At 40.4% G+C, this 25,233-nt stretch overlaps 1 protein-coding gene across 1 annotated transcript in view; it reads left to right on the plus strand.

Annotated features, from left to right (window-relative positions):
• The first annotated feature begins 815 nt into the window (after positions 1-815).
• VAT1L (vesicle amine transport 1 like) overlaps positions 816-25,233 on the plus strand; it is a 35,865-nt gene continuing 11,447 nt past the window's right edge. The window contains exons 1-7 of the mRNA XM_039327552.1: positions 816-1,136; positions 6,946-7,075; positions 11,395-11,610; positions 14,149-14,291; positions 19,422-19,525; positions 20,682-20,737; positions 22,233-22,427. Of these exons, the coding sequence (XP_039183486.1) occupies positions 862-1,136; positions 6,946-7,075; positions 11,395-11,610; positions 14,149-14,291; positions 19,422-19,525; positions 20,682-20,737; positions 22,233-22,427 (1,119 nt within the window). The 5' untranslated portion in view covers positions 816-861. The remainder of the gene's footprint in view (positions 1,137-6,945; positions 7,076-11,394; positions 11,611-14,148; positions 14,292-19,421; positions 19,526-20,681; positions 20,738-22,232; positions 22,428-25,233) is intronic.

Raw genomic sequence — 25,233 nt, forward strand, 5'->3', positions numbered from 1 at the left:
AATCATTGTAGCTTGCACAACAAACCATGGCTTCTGGCAGTGTGCCAACCCTAAGCCCCCTAGGTTATCCCGGGACACCTGTACACGTGGGAAGCATCCGTGAAAGCTCTCCTGCGTGGGCACAGAAACAACGCATAACCCCTCCTTCCCAGGTACGGGGGGGGGGGAATGGGGCGTCTTCCATGCAGCATCCTTTCTTCCCAAATAGCGAGAGCATCCCTTCCAAATCTCTTTTCTTATTTTTTTTCCCCCCTTCCCGCCCTTAAACTGCTCCTTTCAATCCCAAAGGAGGGTTAAAGCACCACGTTCACACGCGGGCACCAAAACCCAAAGCCCCCCCAAGAGCATCCGCAGACCAAACTCCATCAAATCAACTCCCCCCCCCCAACGACCCTACAATCCCTTAACGACGAGCAGATCGCTTGATGGAAGCCCCCAAGGGGGGCGACCGCTGCCGTCCAAAGACTAGGCGGACGTCGCCCCTTCCCCGTCCCCAGGCAAAACCCTGCGGCAGCTCCCCCCTACAGCTTTCTCCACCCCCCCCCCCCCAAAAAAATCCCGGCTCCGGTTGCGCTCTTAAGAAAAACAAAAAAAGTCCCTGCGCCTCTACGCCACGGGGTACGGTAAGCAGCCGGCGGGCACGCCCCGAGCCCCCGGCTGTCCGGCACCTCCGCCGCGCGCGCCCCCGCGATGGTATTGGGAGGACGGGGGGGGGGGGAAGAAGACGGCCGGCCAAGCCAGGCGCGCTCCCGTCCTGCGGCTCCCCCCTCCCCTCCTTCCCCTTCCCGGCGCGCGCGCCCCCGTCCTCTTAAAGGCGGCTCTCCAGCCCCTCCGCCTTCCTTCTGCCGCCGGAGCAGCGCCATGGCCAAGGAAGGAGCCCAGAAAGCCGAGGAGACGGAGCAGATGATCGAGAAGGAGGCGCCCGAAGGCGGCGGCGGCGGCTGCAACGGCAACGGCGGCGGCATCAGCGGCGAAGGCAACAGCGGCGGCGGCGGCGGCAGTCCAAAAGCCGGGGATGCCAAGGACATGCGAGCCGTGGTGCTCTCCGCCTTCGGGGGCCTCAACAAGCTCCGGGTGTCTAAAAAAGTGATGCCGGAGCCTCAGGAAGGAGAGCTGAAGATCCGCGTGAAAGCCTGGTCCAGTATTCTGGCTTATTTTTATTATTATTAATTAGTATTAGTATTTTAGTATTAGTATTTCAGTATTAGTATTAGTATTTTAGTACTAGTATTTTAGTATTAGTATTATTAGTATTATTATTCGGGTTAGCCAGCGGTCGTCTGGAAGCATCTTCCATCCTTTGCGTCTCTCCCTTTGGATTTGATGGGCAAACGGGCGTCTGGGTGGTGGGGGGGGGGAGATTGGAGACTCTTCGGCTCCAGTGTAGTGAATGACTAAGACAAGAACGGGTTGGTCCCATCTCCCCCCCCCCGAAAAAAAGAACCCTCCCTCCCCTCCCCCCATCCCCTTTTCATTCTCCAGCGACTTTTATCAAGTTCCAGCTCACCACCTTTGTTCTTGGCAATGGATGCCTTCCTTAACCATCAGGGAGAAAGAGCCTTTTAAAAAATAAATAAATATTATTTTTTTTTTTAAAAAAACCCACCTCTCTCCAAACAAACAAACAAACTGAGGCCTATTCCCAAGTTACAGAGCATTTGGTTAGAACAGCCTTTGACTCAGCAGCAAATGCAGCTCTGCCCGTTAAGTCATTGCTGGTAGGAAAATATGCACAAGATTGGAAGCAAAAATGACTTATCTTTTCCCCTCCCTTTCTCCCTCTTTTCATTTCTCTTCCTCCTTTCATCTCTTTCTTTCTCCCCCCTTTTTTTTCTCTCTCCCTTGGTGCTCAATAATCGGGTGACGGTGAATCTTAAAAAAAAATGTGAATCATTTTTGCCTTTTTTTCCAAAGGACTCGGTGTATTAAAAACCCTTTCAAGGTTGTTTTTTTTTTAACCTATCTGTGTATCAGGAAGCCTTTTCCAAGGGGAACAATATTTTGGTCTTTTTCTGGCACCTTCACATTTCTCTTACATCTGTGACCCCCCCCTTGCGCCCCCCCCTCTTTGCTATATGTGGATGTTGACTGCTAGATCGGGACTGATTGCCTTTGCTTCTGATAGCCTCAGTTTCTTTTCTTTGGTCAAGCTCATTAATAAATCCTCTTTTCCCCAGCCGGTCCCCTGCTCTATGCTTAATCCCTGTTTTCCCCTCCTAGCTAATTTTTTTACCCCTGGAAATTCTCTTATTGGAAAGATGCTGATGACAGGTAGACATAGGGCTACTACACACTGGAATTATTCAAGGGCCATAAAACTTGTTGAGAGATTGAGAGCTTGAGCAAACTGTGGGTAACATGTTGGCTTGGGATTTCTAAAAGTGAGCCGTAGAAATCAGAAAGAATGAGGAAGCAGGCTTGTAAAGCCAATGCTGGCTTGCTACCTCTTCTTGAACCCCTTGGCTTACTTGAAGGAAATGCACCTATTTAAGCAAACTAACTCATTGTGAGGCTGAAGGTAAGGTCCTTGAGTCGTGCTTGACTCCTGATGACTATCTGGGCAGAAACATGTGGTTTTTATGGGGGCACTATGGGAATGGTTTCCCAGTATCTTCTTCCTGATTATTTTAATCTACTCTGTGACCCTGACATTCCCTAGGATATCTAACTAACTAATTGTTCCTCTCTAGTTAATAGTTACGTTCAGTGCTGCTTAGCTTCCTAGCTCAAAGTTAAGTTGTTTTCATCTACTGAAAATACAATGTTTTTGTGTCCAACTTGGCTTAACCCAACTCCCTAAATATGCACTTTTGGCAAGAGGCAACCATCATTTGCTACTGCCTCCTTCTAGGATGTTCTGACAGTTTCCTCCTTTAGCTGGTTTTCTGTAGAAGTCTCCCATCCAGGGACTAACCAGGCCCAATGCTGCTTAGCTTTTGAGCTGACAAAAAATAGGTCAAGGGTGGATTGTGTTGCTTAGTTTCTTCTTGAAAGTATGTGACTGTATGAACTTAAACGTATTGTTAGCAAGAAGTCATGGGACTAATCCTGTTGGAACATTTTTGTTTCTTTTCCAGTAAAAAAAAAAAATTAAAAGAGATTAGAGTAGGACACTATACGTTTGTGCACACAATCTTTCTCCGGCTTTAAATTGTTGGTCTTAACTGTTTTTAACATCTTGGAGGTTTTGATGTTATGTTTGTTGTTAAATCAGCAGGATTTATTTACTTCTGCTCCACAAGGCTATTCCAAACAATGAGGATAATTGGAAGGAAAGAGAACTAGGAAGTGGCACATAAAAAAGCAATTTAGAATTAACCACCAACCCATCTCCTCCGTCTTCCTGTTCCATATTAAAACTGCCTTCTCCTAATGATAGGAATTTGCTCTGGCAGTCAAAACTTTATTATAGTCCTAAACTAGCATATGGAAGGTGGGATACAAACAATGATTTTTACAAAATTAAAATAAAAAATAAAAAAGTTACACAAAATTAAAAAAACAAAAATATATTTTTTAAAAGCCTATATTTTTTAAAAAAAAGACTGTATATGTTTCTCTCTCTCTCTCTCTCTCTCTCTCTCTCTCTCTCTCTCTCTCTCTCTCTCTCTCTCTCTCTCTCTCCATACACACATATATATATATGTATCACAATACAGTACAAACATAAAAGGGCCAAGTTTGAAGACCCCTACTATATGTTCTCCCCATGGCACATGTGCTACTATCCTATAGATCAAAAGCAGAGATGTAGGAATTATTCGGTAATCATATAATCATAGATTATAGTACCCATTTGATCTGTAGCACAAATACAGTATGTATGCTACAGTTTTAGTTAGGTGCACGTTTCAAAGAACACTCAAAGTTAATTCACTCTGCCAAGCTTTGGGGGAACTGTGCTAAGGTAAGGCTGAGTTGAGTCCTAGAAGCCCTACCCAATTTGGGCCCTGGTTAAAAACATGTTGGGAAGTCACAAGTTTATTGAGAGGCTCCAATTTAATGGATCTGTTAGTAGAATGAGCATGAGTTGGGAGAACATTCAGCTCTTTATGAAGTTATAGATTTTTCAAAATAATACTGTATGCAGAGAAGTGATTCAAAATGTCCTCCTCTCAAGGCTGAGCTTCAGAAGCTAAAAAACATCCCTGGAGCTTAAGTAGGAAATGCATCAGAGACTTGAACATCTCTGATACTCAGTATCAGGCATCCTTAGTCTATCCTGATAGCAAATACAACTCTGTACTGCCTTCTTGCATTGGCATCCATGCTAAAATGAAATTCCAGTTGAGAAGCATTCATGGATGAATGAATATCGATGCTCTGGCAGTATAAAGGGGCAGTGCAGATTTGGTATGAGGAAGGTATGTGAAGCATTTTCCAATGGAGTTCAGGAATAGACATATCTCCTATGTGCCACCAGGTCAGAAAATCACATTTCCAAATGTGGCTCCTATTACACAAAGTCCTGGCATTTTATTGGAAGGAAAAATAAATCAAGGTGAAATGCTGCAGTGCTTATTTTAGAAGACTTTAACCTTGAAAGAAGCATTATGGCTTGGGGTGGTGGGAGCAATGATTTGTGCTGCTAAGGACCAGGCATACGTTGGGGTCTGGTTGCTTATTTAAATCTGCCTACTTTTACTGATTCCCTAGAATTCTCCAATTCTCACTCGAAGTGTGAATAATTAGCTCAAATCATATATTTAACACATTTTGCAAAGAGCCAGTTCTCTTGAGAAGTCTATAATGTTGGTAGAAGTGGGAAGAATAAGAAGAAGAGGGCAGCCAACAGTAAGAACAATGGACCTGGTCCCAGTAGTGCAACAATAAGTGTGTCATTGAAAAGGTTGAAGGACCAGGCTGGGGACAAGTCATCTTGGAGAAAATCAGCCTATGGTGCTAACCTAGTGGCATACAATCAATCAATGATCATGGATTATGGACAGTGTCGTCCAAAACACTTGGAATGTATAGTTTGCCTACCCTTGGTAGAGAGGTGAATGCAATCTGATCTTGGATTGTGTTAAATTTCATTCTGCTTTAAAATGGTAGCTGGCTTTTCTTTCTCTAGTATATATTCTGGCTCCATTCCATTGCTTTGCTGCACCGTGGACTTGTCCTGCCTTATATTCCTAATATTCCTATTCAGTTCATTATAAAATATATTCTGCAAAGCAAAGCATCGTATTACTGTTTACCCAAGTCTTTACGTTTGGAAAAAAGCAGTGAGCAATGGGTTAGAGAAGAGTTTTGTTCTCCTCCTTTTTACTGTAATGCACGTTTGATTCAATAATATGCCAAGAGTTGTCTATTTCACCATCTCAGCATTTTATAGATTGGAGTCAGCCATTAAGAGTATTTCCGTTCTTTCTGCTAAAAAAAATGTTAACTCAATAGGACTGGGAGTAAGATAGCGAGAGAAAAAGAGTCTAACTGGAATGTAGGAAATCTTTAAAAAGCACACCAATAAAAAAAGAATGAGACAGCATTCACCAGTTTGAAGCCATTTTCAGCAAATTAGGCTTAAGTACTCAAAGAATAACAATTTTGTCTTTCAGTGAAACAAACAGCTTAGCTTCATTAAAAAAAAAAATCTCCAGTGCTGGGAGTAACCATGGTCTTATTTCCACTAACACGTTTAAAGGGAATTGAAAGTCTGAAGGATGGAATGGGGGTATTCAAATAACTTTGGCCAAAATCCTACACAATCTCGTAGGGTGCCACCAGTGTTTTAGATGGTGCATAGGTATAATCCACAAACCCAGGGAAACTATTGTAACAAGGAGGTATGGTAGTCCTCAATTTATGACCATTACTAAGAAAGACATTACTAAGAAAGACAGTAAGAAGAAATTAAAGAAATTAAAAGACGCTTGCTCCTGGGAAGGAAAGCTATGGCAAATCTAGACAGCATTCTAAAAAGCAGAGACATCACCCTGCCAACAAAAGTGCGTATAGCCCAGGCCATGGTTTTCCCAGTTGCAATGTATGGCTGTGAAAGTTGGACCATAAGAAAGGCTGAGCACAAAAGAATTGAGGCCTTTGAACTATGGTGCTGGAGAAGACTCCTGCGAGTCCCCTGGACTGCAAGGCGTCAAACCGGTCAGTCCTAGAGGAGATCAATCCCAACTGCTCTTTAGAAGGCCAGATCCTGAAGTTGAAACTCAAGTACTTTGGCCACCTAATGAGAAGGAAGGATTCACTGGAGACGAGCCTAATGCTGGGAAAGATTGAGGGCAATAGAAGAAGGGGACGACAGAGAATGAGATGGCTGGATGGAGTCACTGAAGCAGTAGGTGTGAATTTAAATGGACTCCAGAAGATGGTAGAGGACAGGAAGACCTGGAGGAACGTTGTCCATGGGGTCGCGATGGGTCGGACGCGACTTCGCAATTAACAACAACAAGAAAGACAGTCCATTGAGTTGCATCCCATTTAACCTTTCTTGCCACTATTGCCAAGCGAATAATGACAGTTATTAAGTGTTATTGTGCCATTAAGCGAGTCTGGTTTCCCCCATGGATTTTGCTTGTTGTTACAAATAGTGATCACATGATCACAGGCCAGTTGCCAACAAGTGCCCCAATTCTGATCATGGGATCATCACAGTGATTGTTGAAAACCTGTCATAAGTCACTTTTCCTCAGTATTGTCACAACTTTGAATGGTCACTAAACTATCTGGAGCGGGCTCATTGATAACCACATTTGATTAATAGCTCATGGATCAGCTTACACCGCCTTTTTGAAAGATTTGGGAGCATGGAAAACAATCAGATGAAGGTTACCCGTAATTTGTGGGAAAGAACATTTTGGGTTGGTAACTAAAACATGGTTGTAAATGGCATCATAGGAGTTTATTCAATGTCACTTTGGTTGTGTTTATCAGCTACCTTCGAATGTAGGCCTTCATATCTTCCCTTCTCATTTTCTTTCCTTACAGTGGCTTAAATTTTATTGATCTGATGGTTCGCCAGGGGAACATTGATAACCCACCCAAAACACCACTTATACCTGGATTTGAATGCTCTGGAATTGTAGAAGCTCTGGGTGACAATGTGAAAGGTTATGAGGTAATATGATGGTGCTTGAGAACAAAACAATATATCTATAAATTATGATAAACCAATGGTTCTCAACCTGTGGTCCGCAGACCCTTGGGGGGGGACGCAATGTCATCAGAGGGGGGTCCACAAAGGCTGGAAGAAATGTTATGATTTAAATCTTGAGTTAGGTCTTGGGGGTCCGTGGCCATGATCCATGGCCACAAAATGTATTTAATGGAGGGTCTGTGGTGAAGAAAAAATTAAGAACCACTGTAATAAACCATAACATGGCCTGTTTGGGTTTTATTATAATGTGATGCGTGTACCTATCTATCATTGCTTTGTGTTGTGTGTGGATCAGGTTATTGTAGGTTTAAGTATCCTGGCACACTACAGTGTCAGAACTCTGCCCAAGTGTTGAATGCTAAAGTATTGTGAATCAGTACCTCTTGATAAGGATGTAGTGGAATCCCCAAAATGGAACAAATCAATTAACCAGATATTAGTGAATTTCAAATGATGGTAGAGCATTTGATGATTAAATGGCCTTGTTCATCCCTCAGATTGAACCATAAAATGGTTTGTTTGCTTTGGGATTAGAATTACATATCCCTATTCCAATTTATGTTCTATAGCTACCAGGAGACTGGTTTTAAAATGGCCGGTTAGAAATATGTCTAAATATAACAGCTATATAACTATATATAAATAGAGCAAATGTGCAGCAGCAGTGAAATGGAAGCAATTTTAAAATGCTAGCGTCATAACACAATTCTCTCTTAAAAAACAAAACAAAATTCAAATTAGGAATGCTATTGTTGATGTAACCAATAGTAGAAGTACTGCAGAAACAAATAGATCATCATCATCACCATCATCATCATCCTTTAATGTCAATAATTATGCTTGGTTCTAACAGAATATAGACTCCTGGAGGAAAACTGAATAGAATGAAAATGAGAATCAAATAGGGAGAAGTTCTTAGTAAGAAACCTGAAAAGCCAACATGCTATAAAGGTAGATCTCAAATTTATAACCCACCAAGTCATTTTCTGGGGAAAAAAGATACTTAAAGGAAGGAGTGCAATGTGCAGGTCTCAGCTGACAAGGACTTACCACAGTGGACAATAGCATTCAGTGGGTTCATCCAAGACTGGCCAAGTTAGCCTTGCTCCCTCTTCTTCCAAGGACACCTCAAGTAGATAGATGCCTGCTTAGGGGAGGTGATGTCGGGATCCATAGACCCCATGCAGGCAGATGCTCAACCTCTGGTAGGAATTAGAAGGAAATGTCCCATCTGGAATTTGAGGGATTCACATTAAGCAGGGTTCCTTGCTTGCTTCCACATAGCCATCAGCTTCAATGGTCCCAGCTGCTCTGCACACAAGAACCAGCCCCAGCCATCCCTGCTGTCCAAGTGGCTTATATAAAATAACCCCAAATGTAGTTACATTTCATAGTAAACTTCATCTATTTAATATATGAATGCTTACCACCCTTATTTTCTTCATTCTTGACTTACTAGAGGTTTCATTGTTAAGGCCTTTGGGCTTTTGAGTTAATCTCAAATAATACTCAGGGCAATCTGAGTTTGAGATTTAAGCTGGAAAGGAAAGGCAATAATTTCTTTTGGGCCCTAAATCTGTTTTTCTTCCAAAATACAGTGAGAAATAACCCAGGGCTATTCAGACAATCAGAAGATAACTGCATTTACCTCGGTGCAGACTGCAGTCAAGACAGTAACTTATGAACTGTTAAACTGTCTACTATATCACCCTTAGTATTTGGCACATATACATTTTACTTGTCTTACTGAACAAGAGGCTGCAGACTTTCTCCTAAAAAAAATTAAAGGGAGGCAAACCTTTAAAATATTACCAACTTCTCAGCAGTAGCTATAGATTGTAGAATTTGAATGGTGCCCTCTTTTTTATTATTTATTGTTTCAAGATTGGCTTACCCTTGCATTCTTATGTTTTATAGCATACTTGTATTTTATTGATTTGGGACCATAACCAGTAAACATAACTAGCCTTCTGCCTTCTGCCCCAGTTGTCATTCAATGCCTGCATCCATCCCATATTCTCAAAATTTCCCATGTGCTTCTAACCATCAAAGATTGGGGTTCTAGAAACAGCTCACTGCAATTTGCTTGTTTGTGGCTTAGCGTGTTTTGTCCCAAGGATGCTTTTCCAAAAGGCAATGCTTTTTTTCCATGAAAACATTTTGCTTCTCATCCAAGGAGCTTCTTCAGTTCAGCCCAGAACTGAAGAAGTTTCTTGGATGGCAAATGAAATGTTTTCAAGGAAGAAAAACTAAGAAAGTCCAATTGCCTTCTGAAAAAGCATCGTTGGGACAACCATGATTTGGATTATTGAGAATCTCCCTAAACACATGTTTTTGTAAACTCAGTCAACTGTAGTTAAACTCAAGTCAGCTATAGTTGATTCTTCTTAAGCCAAATAGACTTTAACATGTTGGGTAAACAAACTAGTACAATATATCCATTCAACTGAAGAAACAAATGAATGCCCGCTAGTTATGACTGCAAGAAATTTTACTCCAAATCTGCAATTCATCAGCCAGTTGAATGAGTTTGTTTCCCCTTCTTCGGAGGAGGGGGCTCCCGTAACTAAGATATTCAACTTAATTCTAAGCTTTCACCCATTGTATGCAAATACGGTATAATTTTTTTATTTGTTTGTTAATAATGAAAGAAAACTGGTAAACCATTTCGTTTCACGTAAAAATTCTGCTTTTTGCTGATGGGGAAGAAGAGGTAGAAAAATGGACATGTCATCCTGTTTCAGTAGCATTTTACAAGTTTGTAATCTTTTCTGTATCCCAAGGCAGTTGAAATGTGGCACTACTCAAGATGCTGTAAATGTTTCCGTGCTATAAACCTCTCAACCCAGCCCCACACACAGCCTTTGAATGAAGAGTAGCTGGGCTCTAAAAGGGCACAGTAGAATTTGATCAAGATCTAAAAGCACTGTTTCAAAATAAATTAATACGTGGGAGATAAAACGAGAGGTGCTAGCCGTTTCATTTTCTCATTTTGAAAGGTCATCCCCCAAAAGACATGCAGAGCTAACAGAATATGAGATGATCTGTGATGGGAGATATAATCACTGATGGAGCATTTAACAGCCTTTAACATTTAATAGATGTCTTCTTTAAAAACAGAAGATAGGCTTTGCACCTGGTGGCATCTCTTTCAGTTCCCAGTATTGCTAGTTTATGAAAAGAATATTCGTTATTATTAAAAAATGTTTATAATGTCATAAATAACAGAATAAAACAATTACAAGATTTAAACATCACCAAGAAAGCAAAACATTAAAATTAATATTAAAATGGATAAAAGAACCAATGCATAGATAGGGTGGAAGTAAAATCTTGTACTTGTCTACTAGCCATCTCCAAAATGGGATAGTCGCATTGGGGCCCCAAGCCAGTTATAAATATAACTATTACTATAAATATGTAAGCTTACTTCTAAATAAGCATGGGTAGAACTGTACTCTATACAGCTAGGCAACCTTTGAAAGCAATGGATTGTATCTCACATTATGGCTGTGCCATGACACTGTGTTCTTGCTTGCTCACTAGCAATTATTTCATTTATTTTAATAATATACTTTTTGGAAGGAAAAAGTACAATGGGCCAAGCTAATTAAGTAACCAAAATATTTTTATTTCACATGTGTTCATGTGAAGAATCAGATGACTGTAGCAAAAGTCTTGAACTGTTACGTATAAGAAAGTCAGCTTTGCAGTTTAATTTCATTTTTTCCTTGAAAGCTGTAATCCTGCATTGACATCTAAATAAAACTGCATTGAGTACTTGAATATGCTATATAGAACGATAACATCCAGTTTTAAAAATTGATTTTTGCTATTTTATATGTGAAAACAGTCTTCCTTTCCCTCTCCCCATGTTTTATTGTATTAATACTTAAATATGAGCAAGGTAAGGAATGGATTCCTTCCTTAAAAACTATCAAAAGCAGCTGATAAAGTTGAATGTACTGTAGGCAGAAGACTGCAAAGATACAGATGTTGCCATTTGAATCAAACAGTGTTCTCTAAAACACAATTCAGCATAGTGATGCAGCTTATGCATGAATTTAATTCCACAGATATTAAGAATGCCAGGAAGGGGTGGATTTACAATCACTGTTAAATACTTTTCTGCCCTACCCATATGTGGTTGTAGCCCTAATCACTGGATGTTACAATCACCAAGGAATAACTGCCAATGTCTGAAACCAGCGTTTTGTGGGTAACTCTGAGGATTATCCAGAAGGTTGTGATCCGATTGTGTTTCTTTCAAATGGTTTCAGATTGGAGACAGAGTCATGGCCTTTACCAACTACAACGCCTGGGCTGAGGTTGTATGCACACCCGTTGACTTTGTGTACAAAATTCCCGATGACATAAGCTTCTCCGAAGCGGCGGCTTTTCCTATGAACTTTGTAACTGCATACATGATGCTCTTTGAAGTTGCCAACTTGCGAGCAGGCATGTCAGTGCTGGTTCATTCTGCAGGGGGCGGAGTGGTAAGTTTCACTTCTGTCCTATAAAGAATTACAACTTTGATTGTCAGTATTAATAATTGCTGCTGTTGTGGATTGTGCAGTTCCATCTTCTTATAAATTGAGAGGGCTAGATGTCAAAAAAAACCAACACCCCACATTAATGTCTTTTCTGCTCAAAAGAAAGTGTCTTCAAGGGGGTTACGTCATGTAAATAGAGGAAAAAGATACACGAATTTAAATTTTACTCTAAGTAGGATTAGATTTAAAACGTAGCAGTTACTGGAATTCAGTCTGCTTACCAGATTTTGTGTACTTTCATGCCATGAAAGTAATGAAATTTTTCTCTCCAGCCCAGTTTGTTGAAAGAAAAATGGCTCCTTGACCAAGAAAGTCTATAAAGACTTCCTTTCAGAATAAAATAGTCTGTATAATCTGAGAAGAAGAATAATTATTGACTTCTAATTTGTGGCTATTGGAATGAATATTGAAAGCTGGGTATATTAAAACTGAGAAAGAACAATAGGAGCTTCCAAAAGTGAACATATATGGACTTTCCATGTAGAAATAGAGATACTCAGTTGAGGAGGTTTTGGAATAATCTTAGCAGGATTTTATGAAAAATCTTTTTTAAAGGAGAGACATTCAATGATACGTCACATTTTCTTGAAGAGGAAGTGCTTTGGAAAAGAAAGATGTAAGCTTTACCTAGGCCAGTGATGGCGAACCTTTTAGAGACGGAGTGCCCAAAAATTAGCCCGCCCCCCAGCCCGCCCTCTGCTGTGCCCTCAGCTCCCCCCCCGCTCCGCCCGCCAGCAGGGCCTCTCATCACAGATCACCCAGGTAACCTTGCAGCACCATGGCGGCCATGCCCTCCGCCCACACCCCGCAGCATCATCTGCACGTGATGGGGCGTGAGGGCGGAGTCTTGCCCCTGCTTCCTGGCTACCATGTGCTTGTCTGCACTGCTCCGCGTGGGCTGTGCCTGGAGGGGCCTCTCTGGTCAGGCTGCTGGTGAGGGGGTTATGGGGGGAGGCAGGGCTGGGGCAATGGCGCACCTGCCCACAGAGAGGGCTCCGAGTGCCACCTCTGGCACAGGTGCCATAGGTTTGCCATAACTGACCTACGCCAAAATCTTGATCATATGAGTTACAAACTGCCTAACAAAGATAATACAATAATGGCCATAGCCAACATTCCCTTTATACTCTTGTTGCTCATGTTGAATGATTACTCCTGAGTCATTGCTACTAACTGTCTGGAATGTATAATCTCATGATATTGTAACTCGGTATAAACAAAGAAAATTTTTCTCAAATACTTTCTTCCTCCTACTATCCCACCTCACCTGCAAAAAAACCCACCCAAACACAGACCATTCAAATCATTTGAAGCCAGAAAAAAAAAAATTGAGTGCAAGAGAACTTTGGAAGGAGTTACTGAACTCCACAGGAGCACGACTGTTTGCAAATAACACTATGCAGTCATGTAATTAATAACAAACAGTGGCAAAAAGGTTAATCTGGAGACTCCCACACTAGCTCATGGTAGGAAAAACTGTTTCAAACTGTACTGCTGTACAGCAGTACAGTTTGAAACAAAGATTGCCTATAAAGCTGGTTTATGAAAAATGCAAGGGAGTAGGCATTGGACCTAGCCCCAAGAGAGCGATTTGTAGGCTTGTGAGGATAACATATTCCAGGGCTTTAATGTCTAGCAGGAGGAGGACAGCCAAAGTATCCAATTTATTTTCAAATGTCATGAGCATTCTTGAGCCATTGAGGAAAACAATGGAGGCCCTGTAGCCCAAGAATCTTGGACTTCATTTTGCATTAATAAAAAGTTCCATGTCATTGTTTCAAGTACTCCAAACATTCCAGGAGCACATGATCTCTTGCAATAACAAAAGGTGGGGGGGGGGGGAAGTCTTTTATAGTTTTGGATGAACTGATTTATGGAGAGCTCTCCATTGGTTGCTTAGATGGGTGAATGGTATGGTCATTCCTGGATGCAGCTTCTTCAGCAGGTGTTTTTTTCTTTTTTAAATTGTTCATTGGACATGAAAGCATTGGAGGCATGGCCCAGATTCCAAAGAAGCAGTTATACGGGTTTTTTTAAATTTTATTTTAAAGAGGAAAAAGCCTTACAAAAACAAATGCTTAGCATCCCTTGCCTATTTCAGCTGATTCTAAGTTTTGGCTATTCCAGTGCCATTTCTGTAATTCCAAAACATCTTTGTAACATCTCCTATGTGTGCCCACATTTGTTCTCAGATCTTCTGTGCCAAAATATACTGTTTTTCAACATTTCTTTTATCTAAACACAGTTTACAAGTAACTTTGAAAAAAAATAGTTCAAGAATTGCAAGCAGTGCTAACCTCGTATTGCCCAACGGTGGCATATAACATCGCATAAGGTAGCATTGCTTTTGAGGAGTAGGTAAATAAATAAAGAGCATATTGTCAGGTCAATTGTTGGTAGAGAGCCAATTCCAGAGGATCGGGAATGAACGATAAACACATTTGATCTATCCATGCAACTAATATACAAATGCATTTGTAGGGACAAGCTATTGCTCAACTCTGCTCAACAGTTCCCAATGTTACTGTCTTTGGAACGGCTTCTTCCTTCAAGCATGAGGCCATCAAAGAGTCTGTCACCTATCTGTTTGACCGAAATATGGATTATGTCCAAGAAGTTAAAAAGTAAGTGGGCGAGTTTGCATTTTAACTTGATAGGAGAAATTGTTAATGAGAACAGTAAGAAGCTAATGGAGGTGACAAGTAAGTTAATTTTGGAAAATAATTTTATTCTATTGAAAATGGTCTCTTAGAGTAAAAGATGGAAGAGTCTCACAATGGTCTTCTTCTTCTTCTTCTTCTTCTTCTTCTTCTTCTTCTTCTTCTTCTTCTTCTTCTTCTTCTTCTTCTTCTTCTTCTTCTTCTTCTCCTCCTCCTCCTTCTCCTTCTCCTTCTCCTTCTCCTTCTCCTCCTTCTTCTTCTTCTTCTTCTGGCAACTCTTAGATTGTATTTCTAGATAATGATGATGTGACCAGCTATCAATGGGAAATGAAGTGTTAGGAGGTCTCCAATAGGCTTATCACATGAAAATACTGAAGATAGAACTAAGGAGAAATTTCCTGACAGTTAGAACAATTAATCAGTGGAACAACCTGCCTCCAGAAGTTGTGGATGCTCTAACACTGGAAGGTTTTAAGAAGAGACTGGACAGCCATTTGCCTGGAATGGTATAGGGCTTCCTGCCTGAGGGGGGGTTAGAGTAGAAGTCCTCCAAGGTCCCGTTCAGTTCAGTTATTCTGTCATTATTCTGTTAATGTGATTATTTCCTTGTGCAAAATTCTCACGGCATTCTCTTTACTGAATCTTTCTTCTACATATACAGAGATAGTATTCAGGGAATCCAGATGTGGGGGGGGGGAGTTCTCCCTTTATCTATTTTTATGCATTTGTTTTTTAATAGATGTTTTTCTCTCCAGAATTGCATAGACCAGGGGTAGGCAACCTTGGCTCTTTTATGACTCGTGGACTTCAACTCCCAGAATTCCTGAGCCAGCTGTGCTGGCTCAGGCATTCTGGGAGTTGAAGTCCATGAGTCATAAAAGAGCCAAGGTTGCCTACCCCCGGCATAGACCAATCCTTCTCCATTTTTTTTCCCTACAGCAAACCTATGAGGAAAGTTGGGCTGAGACTTTGACTGGGTCAAAGTCCCTGCTCAATCAGAGATTTGAACTTAAGTTTCCTTGGGCATGGTCCACCTTAATTTTTGTTTCATTGGCTGGCTTGGATTTGCAAGCCAATAACATCTGTCTGAGTTGTTCTGTGGGTCACTCTCAAATAGCTATGAATCACACATTTGAACAGAAGCCTACTTTCTCCTAAGTAATGCATAGCTGTAGTTAGGTAAGCACAGCGTGCTTGTTTGTTTCTAATTTAGTGTATCAAACTCAGGCACCGTGTTTTGTACAGGAACACGGTTATGACTAGTGACATCTGCAGGAAGCTTTCTCCTTTCATCAGTGTTTCGTTGCAAAGCCTTGGGGCATATATACAACCACACTTGGAGAAAAAAGGCCGAGGTTGCATTGTATGACTTGTTTTGCCATTCTTCTCCCCATCTCCAGACATTGCTGGTTAGTCTTAGTCTTAGTCCACTGTGTGTACTTAATCAGGATTCTAGCTTGTTCAACAAACAGTGGTGCAATAGAATCTGCCTAACCCTAAAATATGGACATTTTCCTGCCTTTGTTCCTTATAAAGTTATTCTGCCTCTCTGCGTAAGTGGGTAGAAACTGGAATCCAGCAGCAGGATCTGAGTAGCACTTATTTTCTTATTAGAGCCTCATTTGTTCTCTTGAAGAGCAAATACATTATTATGTATCGTTACAGATGCAAAATAAAAGGTTTTGCCCTCCCTCCTTTTCTTTGCTTTCATTTTTTTTTTTTTAAAGAGTAGGTTAGTCAGCAGGCTTTTGTAAAAGAAAAGTGATCAAAAGAGATACTGTTAGATAGCACTCCTCAGCAATTGCTCAGGGTACAGGCAAAAATAGTAATAATGATGATGATAGTCTTGGCTCGTAACACACCAGATATAAGAAGAAGGAAGGGTGGATAATTGGTGTGGCAATAGCAGGAGGCAGTAGAAGAGAAAATTGGAGAAGAGAAGATCACAAAGTATCAAGAACTGAAAACCGAAGTTGAACGATTATAGCAAAAATTGGCTGCGACGGTCCCAGTGATTATTAGCCCACCAGGTGGCATACTTACAGAATCTGTGCATTGACATTCTGGTTTTCTTTAACAAACAGACCATGGTTTGCAAGAACTGAGTGTGCACAGCTATCTTTCTGAAAGATGGATTTCCGTTCTTCTCCAAGCTTGCTGATACTTCTGCTTTTTGTGATTGTTACTGTTTTGGTTGTAGAGCAGTGGTTCTCAACCTTTTTAATGCCGTGACCCCCCAACCGGCCGTAAGTCGAGGACTACTCAACTGGTCGTAAGCCAATAGAATAAAAGGGAGTAGCACAGCTAAGGAAAGGGGGGGGAAATGGCGGACTGCGTTGTTTGGCGACCCTCATGAAATGGTCATTCGACCCCAAATGGGGTCCCAACCGACAGGTTGAGAACCATTGTTGTAGAGCCTAAAATTGGAAATAGAAGGATTTGTGAGATGTTTGATGACACAGCAAACATGAGCTAATCTGCAAATTGTTCTCAACAGAGAGACCCCACTGTACAGATCACAGGGTTGCAAAATAATTCCTTCTCTTTAGAAGCATCCAGATGGTAGGGTTTAGCACCCCAAGAGACCCATCCATGTTCTTTACTCAGTATGGAAAATAGGACAAATTACTTGGTCTTCTGTCTGTTTTGCCTGTGTCTCTTGATCCATAACTTTCTTTGTACAGGGATACTTTCTGCCATTTCAAAATTTGGTTTCGCTGATGAGGCTGAAACCGGCAATTCCGCCATTGTTTTAAAAATACAGGTTACTTTTAAGGGGGAATGCAGAATTAAAGTGAGCTTTATAAACAATTTGCTATAGCTTAATAAGGCCAGATAGCATCCTAATCCTAGCGAACTATTTGCATGTAATATAATTCCATCACTTTCTCTGTCATCAGATGCCCACTGCTCTTCCTGTTTCTAAAAAAAAAAGTTCATAATCTAGGTCAGTAGGTTTAACCTATATCCTCATAACTGCTATTAACCAATTTCAGACAATAATTGTCATGAGATAAACGATGGAAGTTATTTGATGCACCTTATGCCTTTTAGGCTCCATGGAGTACAATTATCCATAATGAGCGCACCAGTGATTTTCATAATTATTTAATTGAAGTGAGCTACTGAAACAATCTTTTAACAACGGCTATGGAGGGTGACGCATACATCCTATGTAACTTTAGACAGAGAATGGTTGAAGCCAGTGTTTCACAGATTTGGTTAATGTAAGGCAGAAACCTGACAACCTGGTGCCACCCAGATTCTTTGGGTTTCATTGTTCATCAGCTGCCTCCATTGGGACTAATTGCAAAAGATTTTTAGGCCAGAGTTCTGGCAGGCTGAAAGTTGTGGACTTAAATCTACAACATGGAATTTGATTTTTGAGGATATGCACTGAAGTGGGCTTCACATTGCACATTTATCTCTGATCTTTCTGTGTGTAAGTGGCTCTAAGGAAGCTCACAATGAAACTTGAAATAATAATGTGCATTTGCTCTCTTGTGGAAAGCTTTCTACCTGGCACTCTCTTCCATGCAAATGGACCATCCAAAACATCTGTTGGCTACAGCCTAATTTTATGGGGCTCTTGGCTTAATTTTTAAGAATGTCTACAAAGATGTTGAGACTTCTTATAGAAACTGTTCCTCCTTTAGCTTAGGGCAGGGAAGAGAAAAAGCAGGGTGGGGGAAAGAAAGATCAGAATGAGTAAAAGGAGAGTATCAAAAGCAGGAGTGAGTTTTGTTTTTTTCTTCACCTCTATATAGAGAAGTATGTTCTCTATTTTCTAAATACTGTAGATGGTCTTTCATTTTAATTGGTTGCAAGATAAAAAGTTGAACAACTCTGACTTGTAGGTTCTTACCAATCTATTACCCTATAAAAGTAGAGGAAAGAATTATTTATCATGAGAGCAAACAAAATATCCCTGTGCACAAGGGGGCAGTATCAGCAATAGTAAAGAGAACTTCACCTTTGAATTTAAGACAGCTCCTGGTGACTTCATAGATACACCTTTGAGTTTTCATGGCGACAGTAAAGAAGTAGGCTGTCTTTGTTTTCTTCTCTAACCCTTAAAAAAACCTCCCAGTCTAGCTACAACTCTTTCATTTTAAGCTTTCCCATTCAAGCACTACGTAGATGTGACCTTGCATATGCTTTCAATATCAGCAAAGTTGGCCAAATCGTTCTACCAGCTGGACTGCTGTTCTTATCTCCGCAGAAAGCCATGGATTACTCCAAACCAAATATTTTAATAGTTGACCTTAATGCATTAACTTTCTCATCCGCTACAAAGACCTTGTAGAGGGCATTGGGAATGGCCTTGAAAGACAGGAGGAAGAGCCACTATCAAGGCAAGGAGCAGATAAGCAGGATTTGAATCCATTTCAAGAAAGTAATTTGAGAAAATGTCTCAGATAAGCTTCTTGGAAGAGAAGGAGTGGCAGAGTCTGGGGGCAGAGTTAAAAGAGAGATCAGCCTAGAATCCCTACGTAGCCACAAGTAGATTAAGTCCAACTTAAGTCCATGACCGTTAGTTGAGAAGATTCCTGTGTATAAGCTATTTAGCAAAAAATCAGTTTAATTGGAGCTTCATGTATAGATCTGGCCCTTTCCTAGTTGACATAAAGATGGGGAACAGCACAGACTCTCAAGATCCTGTTATTATAGCTGTTCTAATGTAAGAAGCCCTGACTTCCATGATAATAGTTTCTTTCTCTGTTGGGCTGACAGCTTTCTACACATTTAATTAAAGAATGGAGGAGTAGCATAGTTCTTCTCGCCTCTTAAAAACAGAATAAATTTGAGTGATGGGTAGACTGTAGACCAATACATGAAGAGAAAGGATCAACTCAAACAGTGGCTAAAGTGGAATGTCTGGGGGGGGGGGGAAATACTCAGATAACATGATGGGAATTCTAAGGAGATCTTGTAGATTCAGTATTTGTGGAATTGTGTCTTCATCTCCCCAGGGCCAGCCTAGCATCTGATACACAGGTAGTCCTCATGTAACAACTGTCCTGTCTACTGACTGTTCAAAGTTACGATGGCATTGGGTAGCAAGTATCTTCACAGTGTTTCTGTGCTTTGTAGGATCTCCGCAGATGGTGTAGACATTGTCCTGGATTGCCTTTGCGGTGAAAATACTGGTAAAGGCCTCAGTCTACTCAAACCACTTGGGACTTACATTTTATATGGTGAGTAAAATTCAAAAGCTAAATAAATCCTGAACTTCTTAAGAATCGCCATTCCACTGGAGCTGTTCTCGTTGATTTCTAATGAGTGGTTGCCTGGAAAATTCTGTTACTGTTTCAAATATCAACTGAACCTGAACTGCAGGAGGAGAAATAAAAAGATGACAGAAATAGAAGAGAAGGGATATGAAAGACACCTAGGACCAATTTATCTACGTTGGCCATCCAGGCTGTCTTTTTTTCATATGATCATACTTGAAGTCCTTCTTTGTGCTAAGGTGTTCTCTTGCTCTTGAAGAAGCATAAATTATGTTTTAAATTGAAAAGAAATGTTAACTGTTAAGCATGTTGATTGATAGCATGGAACTCACAGAACCTTGGGCGATAGTCTATCAAAGGCATCAAAATTTTAAATTTGATGTTTGCACAAATTTTCCCTCTTTCTCTCCAAGGATCTCATTTCATTATGTTATAATAAGCCAGACAAGTCAAACTTACTCCAATTTCTTATTAAAACCAAAACATTACAAATTTACATCGAGCGTAATCAAACTTATCATGAAAAGGTCTTCTTTGCTCATCAGCTGCTTCTTTCTCAGCATTCTCTGAAACTAATGAGGGACAGAGCAGATATCATAAGATCTATTAGACTCTACCTCATTTTCCTTCATTGTGTTGTACCTAGAATACTGCAGAAGGACATCCCAGGGACATGGAGTCTAGGGCTCCTATGTCCTTGAGATATCATCTTGCCAGTAACATGACTCACCCAAAAGAGGATGAAAATCATGCACACTGTTTGCCAGAAGACTTGCAGCATTAATGCTGAAAGCTCCACTAGATAAGGAGTGCATGAGTTAGGCGTTCGTTCTATGGCCCTAAGAGTAGCAGAAGGTTATTTGGGGAAAGACAGTTGGAGTTTTCTCCTTCTGATGGCATCATTAAGAGCACAACATGTGAGTCGAATTAAACCCCAACAGTAGACAAGACAGCCTTTTTCAATGAGACCTTTATGGAGAACCAGAGACGTTGTTTTATGATTTTGACACAGGATATCAATATTCTCCTGCTTTATCCTTGTGACCTATAGATCTACTTCTGTGCTCACATTTCTTCTTTTGCTTTACCCCCTCTCTTCATTCTTGTCACTGTTTTCTAGGCTCATCAAACATGGTTACTGGGGAAACCAAAAGTTTCTTCAGCTTTGCCAAATCAGTAAGTATAAGGCCTTTCTGGTTTTGTTAGAGCTTATTTGTATGTGCCGGGCTCCAAGTCTTCTTTTCCTTGCTGTTTCCTCCCCTCTCTGCCTTTAACAGCATGACTCGTCTTTTGCAGACTCAGATCTAAACTAGGCATTATCTGCAGTGGAGGTAGGAATGTTCCATTAGGTTTGTTACCGTATTTTCCGGCATGTAGGACGACTCGGTGTATAAGACGACCCCCGACTTCGGCGCTGATTTCCATGCCTAGAAAGTCATCTTATATGCTGGAAACTACTGTAATTTCTGGCGTATAAGACGACTCGGCATATAAGACGACCCCCGACTTCGGCGCCGATTTCCATGCATTAGAAAGTCATCTTATATGTCAGAAAATATGGTAGTTCCTTATTTGTACCCATAAAGAAATGGCAAGGAGGTGTTGCTTAAATCATTGAATCCTTGTGTATTTTAATATTGATTTGTTGAATAACCATATGTGCTTAATTTACAAATCTCAGTGAGCCACAACCTTTTTTTAATGGCTAGGCATCATGGCTGAATTCAAATATTGTATTAATGCAGAGGTGTACAGTTGCTACTTCTTGTACCTTTTGTGGCCCAGTAGGAGCTGCATTTCGAAAGTGGAGAAAATCAAGCTCTGCAGGGGTGGGGAAGCATTAAGGTGTGAAAGGGCGTCTTAAATTTCCAACAATTTTGCTTTTAATCTCACAACCAGTTCCAAAAATGTAAAAAGAAAATCTTGAACAATTTGACCATCCATTCTGGGAGCTTTGAAAGGGTTGGTGGGCTAAAGTAAAGTCAAAAATGTTCATCCTGCAATGGCTTCACTTTCATTGGCTAAAAAAGTAAAAACGTAAATCAAAGTACATTGTCACAAAATGATTGGATGGATGGATGGATGGATGGATGGATGGATGGATGAATTGAATGATGTCTGAACATCCTTACTAGGTTCACACTGGCTAATCCATTCTAGTCTTTCACTTTGGCTTAGTGTGTCACTGCAGATTCAGCCATTGTGGTTTTTAAACTGTTATGTATGGTCTAGGGTGATTTATCAACCAAGCCATGGTGTCTTCTTCATTATATTTAACTCTGGCTTATTGCAATGTGGGAACCCATTCAGTTTTCTCCTAACCTAGATTTGAGAAGGAAGAGTTTCTCCTTTTTTATGTGAAAGTTGAGAGAGCAAGCTAGTAGGTCTTAGGAGCAAAAGGCTGAGACTGAAGTGCCTGTATCTTAGTGGTTCACCTGGATTTACCTTCGTTTCATGGTTGTTGCTTTTTTAAATTCTCCAGTATGCTGAAGCATTGAAGTTCGTGCTTCAGCTCCTCTGGCCTCCTCTCTCCTGTACATTGAGTGCCTGTGTGAGTGAGTGAGTGAGTGAGTGAGTGAGTGAGTGAGTATGGGGTACATCATGCATCTCCAGTATAATATGCACATGGAATACCTTGGTTCTAATCTTGATACAACTTGTGTGCCCTTAGTGGTGGCAAGTGGAGAAAGTAAATCCTATCAAACTCTACGAAGAAAACAAAGTCATGGCTGGATTTTCTCTGTTGAACCTGCTTTTCAAACAGGGCCGAAGTAGCCTTGTCACTAAAGTAATGGACAATCTCATAAAACTTTACAACGAGAAGAAGATCAAACCAGTGATTGATTCACTGTGGGCACTGGAAGAGGTAAGGTCTTATTTTTTTTTCCTTCCTTTCCTGATATATTTCTTTTGGTTTGTTTTTTAAACAATGCATTATTAAAATATATCATAGACATTTCATCTGCACACTTCAGATATCAACACTGGGAGCATTGGGATTTTATAAGTGTGTATTTTTAAAATGTAACTCATTGCATAGAGATGAAAAAAGCAAGGATCCCATTTCCTGGTTTTATGTTCAAATGATTTAATTATTAGCATACACAGTGTAGCTTGTTTAAACATTGGCATTTCCTATTTTTTAAAAAAACTTGAATGCTTTTCGGTCATGTGTACTTTGCTGTCAGTTGTATCTTACTATGGATTTTCTAGCTTATTGTCACAAAAAGCTTATACGCAATGCTTGTAGACATGGCAGCCTTCCCATAGAGTGTTGGACAAGACGTACTATAAATGTTTCAGCCAGCCATGCTGGTTAAAGGTGGGATGCTTTATCTGGCATAGAATTTTCCAACCTGAACAACTTCCATTAAGTATTGACTTCAATTCCCAGATCACTCAGCAATGGCCAGGATGAATAGAGAATTCTTGGACTTAGTACAAACATCTGAAATTTGCCCAGGTTAAGAAACATTGGTCTAGCACACCTGGAGATCAAAAGGCAGACATGGGGAAAAACAGGTAGGAAAAGAGCCCCAGCCAAGGGCAATGCTTTACAGAGAAAAGAACTCAGGCTGAATGGGTCAAAAAGAAAAAAAAAGTGGACTGAAGAAAGAAGTGAGGACTTAGGTAGAAAAAGGTTAGTATCTTGAGGGGGAGTTAAAGACTTGAGAAAGGACATCTAAAAACGTCATGCTTTGTTGTGTCCCGTAATGAGAATATCGATTTATTTATTAATCAAATTTATATCCTTGACCATCTCACAGAAAGTGACTCTGGGCTCCATACAGTAAAATCAGTAAATGAATAAGACAATCATTAGTTAAAACCATTACTTAAATATTAAAAAAATGAGAAATTATAAAAGCAGAAACAAAAAAAGAGACTAATAGACAGATGGATGTTAATAATAAGGGAGCCACCTCTTGAGTTTCCCCCTCCCCTGGGGCTCCCAGGCCCGCTGCCATAATATGAAAGATATATTAAAATAAGATCTATTGGAATAAGCCTTCAAGAAAATGTATAAGTTTTAGTGCAGGTTTTAAAAATGTAAGATAAGTAGGCATGGGGCAAAACAAAATTGGGAAATTAGAAATGGAGTGAAACCTAAAGAGTCATAGACGTTCTTATGCTTGTTTGTAAGTGGTGTCATGCTATCTTACAAAATAACATTCTTCCATTTGTTTGGTAACACTTCATACCATTTGGCAGCAGTCTCTCCTATCACTCTGACATTAGCTTGAGAAGTAGATAAATACAGTCTGTTCAAGACTATCATCTAGCTCATTCATCAAACCTACTCACTGTCATCTGGTGGGGAAATTAAAAAAACACATTAAACCTTATAATTATCCTTGTCCTTTCCTTTCCTCCTTAAGATATACATTTATTTTTCAATTATCAGTCTGAGGTTTTTCCTGAGTTGCCACATTAAGAGTGCTGTTGTCATTTCATCATTGGAATCTAAGGGTCTCAGAGATTACATAGCAAAAAATAAAATAAAACAATAAAATAAGGTAAAATAAAACCATCAAGGCTCATCAGCTGTATGGATAGACTCTATCAAAGCCCCTAATGAATCAGAACACACCTCCACCCAATCAGAACACAGCCAAGCTTCCATCCAATCAGTTCATACCCCCACTGGCAGTTAAAAGGAAGAAACAGCTACGATCACACATTGTTCCTAGAAGCACGAAGCCGAAAACACCAGCCTGAAGATGATGAATGGGACTTTGTTGAAACGTTGCCAAGACACTTCCAATTTTACGCGGGAGAAAACCTGAATAGCCAAAGACCTACATACAAACACCCGCGAAAACCTCAGAAAACACACACACACACACATACACACACACACACACACAAACAAATGAATGATGTAATCTGCAAGCAGTTTTCAATCCAAATTTCCAATTGCCAATGCAGAGAAATCACACAAAACATTTCCTGTGAAGATTCAAGTAGTTAAGAAAAAGCATTGAACGAGAATCAGCTTTCAGGACCCTGGACAGATCATTAGGAGTTGAACACTCGGGCCCAGCTAGTTTTTGTTCCAATTGAGGCCACAGGGATGTTTGAAATCTTCTGCTCTATACTCCTCCAAGGCTCAATCAACCATCTCCAATTGAAGCTACTCTCAAGCATTTTGTCTTAGATTCCCAGCTGGTACTGCAAAGCATGAAATTTTCTGACGGGAGAGATTCTAGTTTGTCTCAAAGCCAGTCTTGTAAGTGAAGGGTCTGCAGACCCTGAGGGACTTTGAATCTACTACTTTCGTTATTGATTGTTCTCTCTGCCTTGTGTGTTTCGAATTTCTGGCCTAATACAATATCATGACTGTTCTGCTATGAGGTGTTTTTACTGACAACTGACTGTGTGAACAAATACCACAGGTATCCGTGGGAAATAAAACCTAATAACTACATCCATCTATATCAGTTATGTATGGGTGGATATTAACTCAGTATGTTGGTTGCTTTATTATGGTAAAGTTCACATTGTCAAACTAAATGTTAGAAATAGAAGACTGATTTTGTTAATTTTCTCCCCTAAGGTTTGCTGCTAAACTAATGAAATGTACTGTACATTCATGCTTGATATTTCCATGACAACATTTCCTTTGTCATGCAGATCAATCTCTCAGTGGGAAAAAGACCAAGGAGAGTGAT

This window comes from Crotalus tigris, unplaced genomic scaffold (assembly GCF_016545835.1).
Source record: "Crotalus tigris isolate CLP2741 ecotype Arizona unplaced genomic scaffold, ASM1654583v1 scf7180000024362.2655971311:6658466, whole genome shotgun sequence".
NCBI lineage: Eukaryota > Metazoa > Chordata > Lepidosauria > Squamata > Viperidae > Crotalus > Crotalus tigris.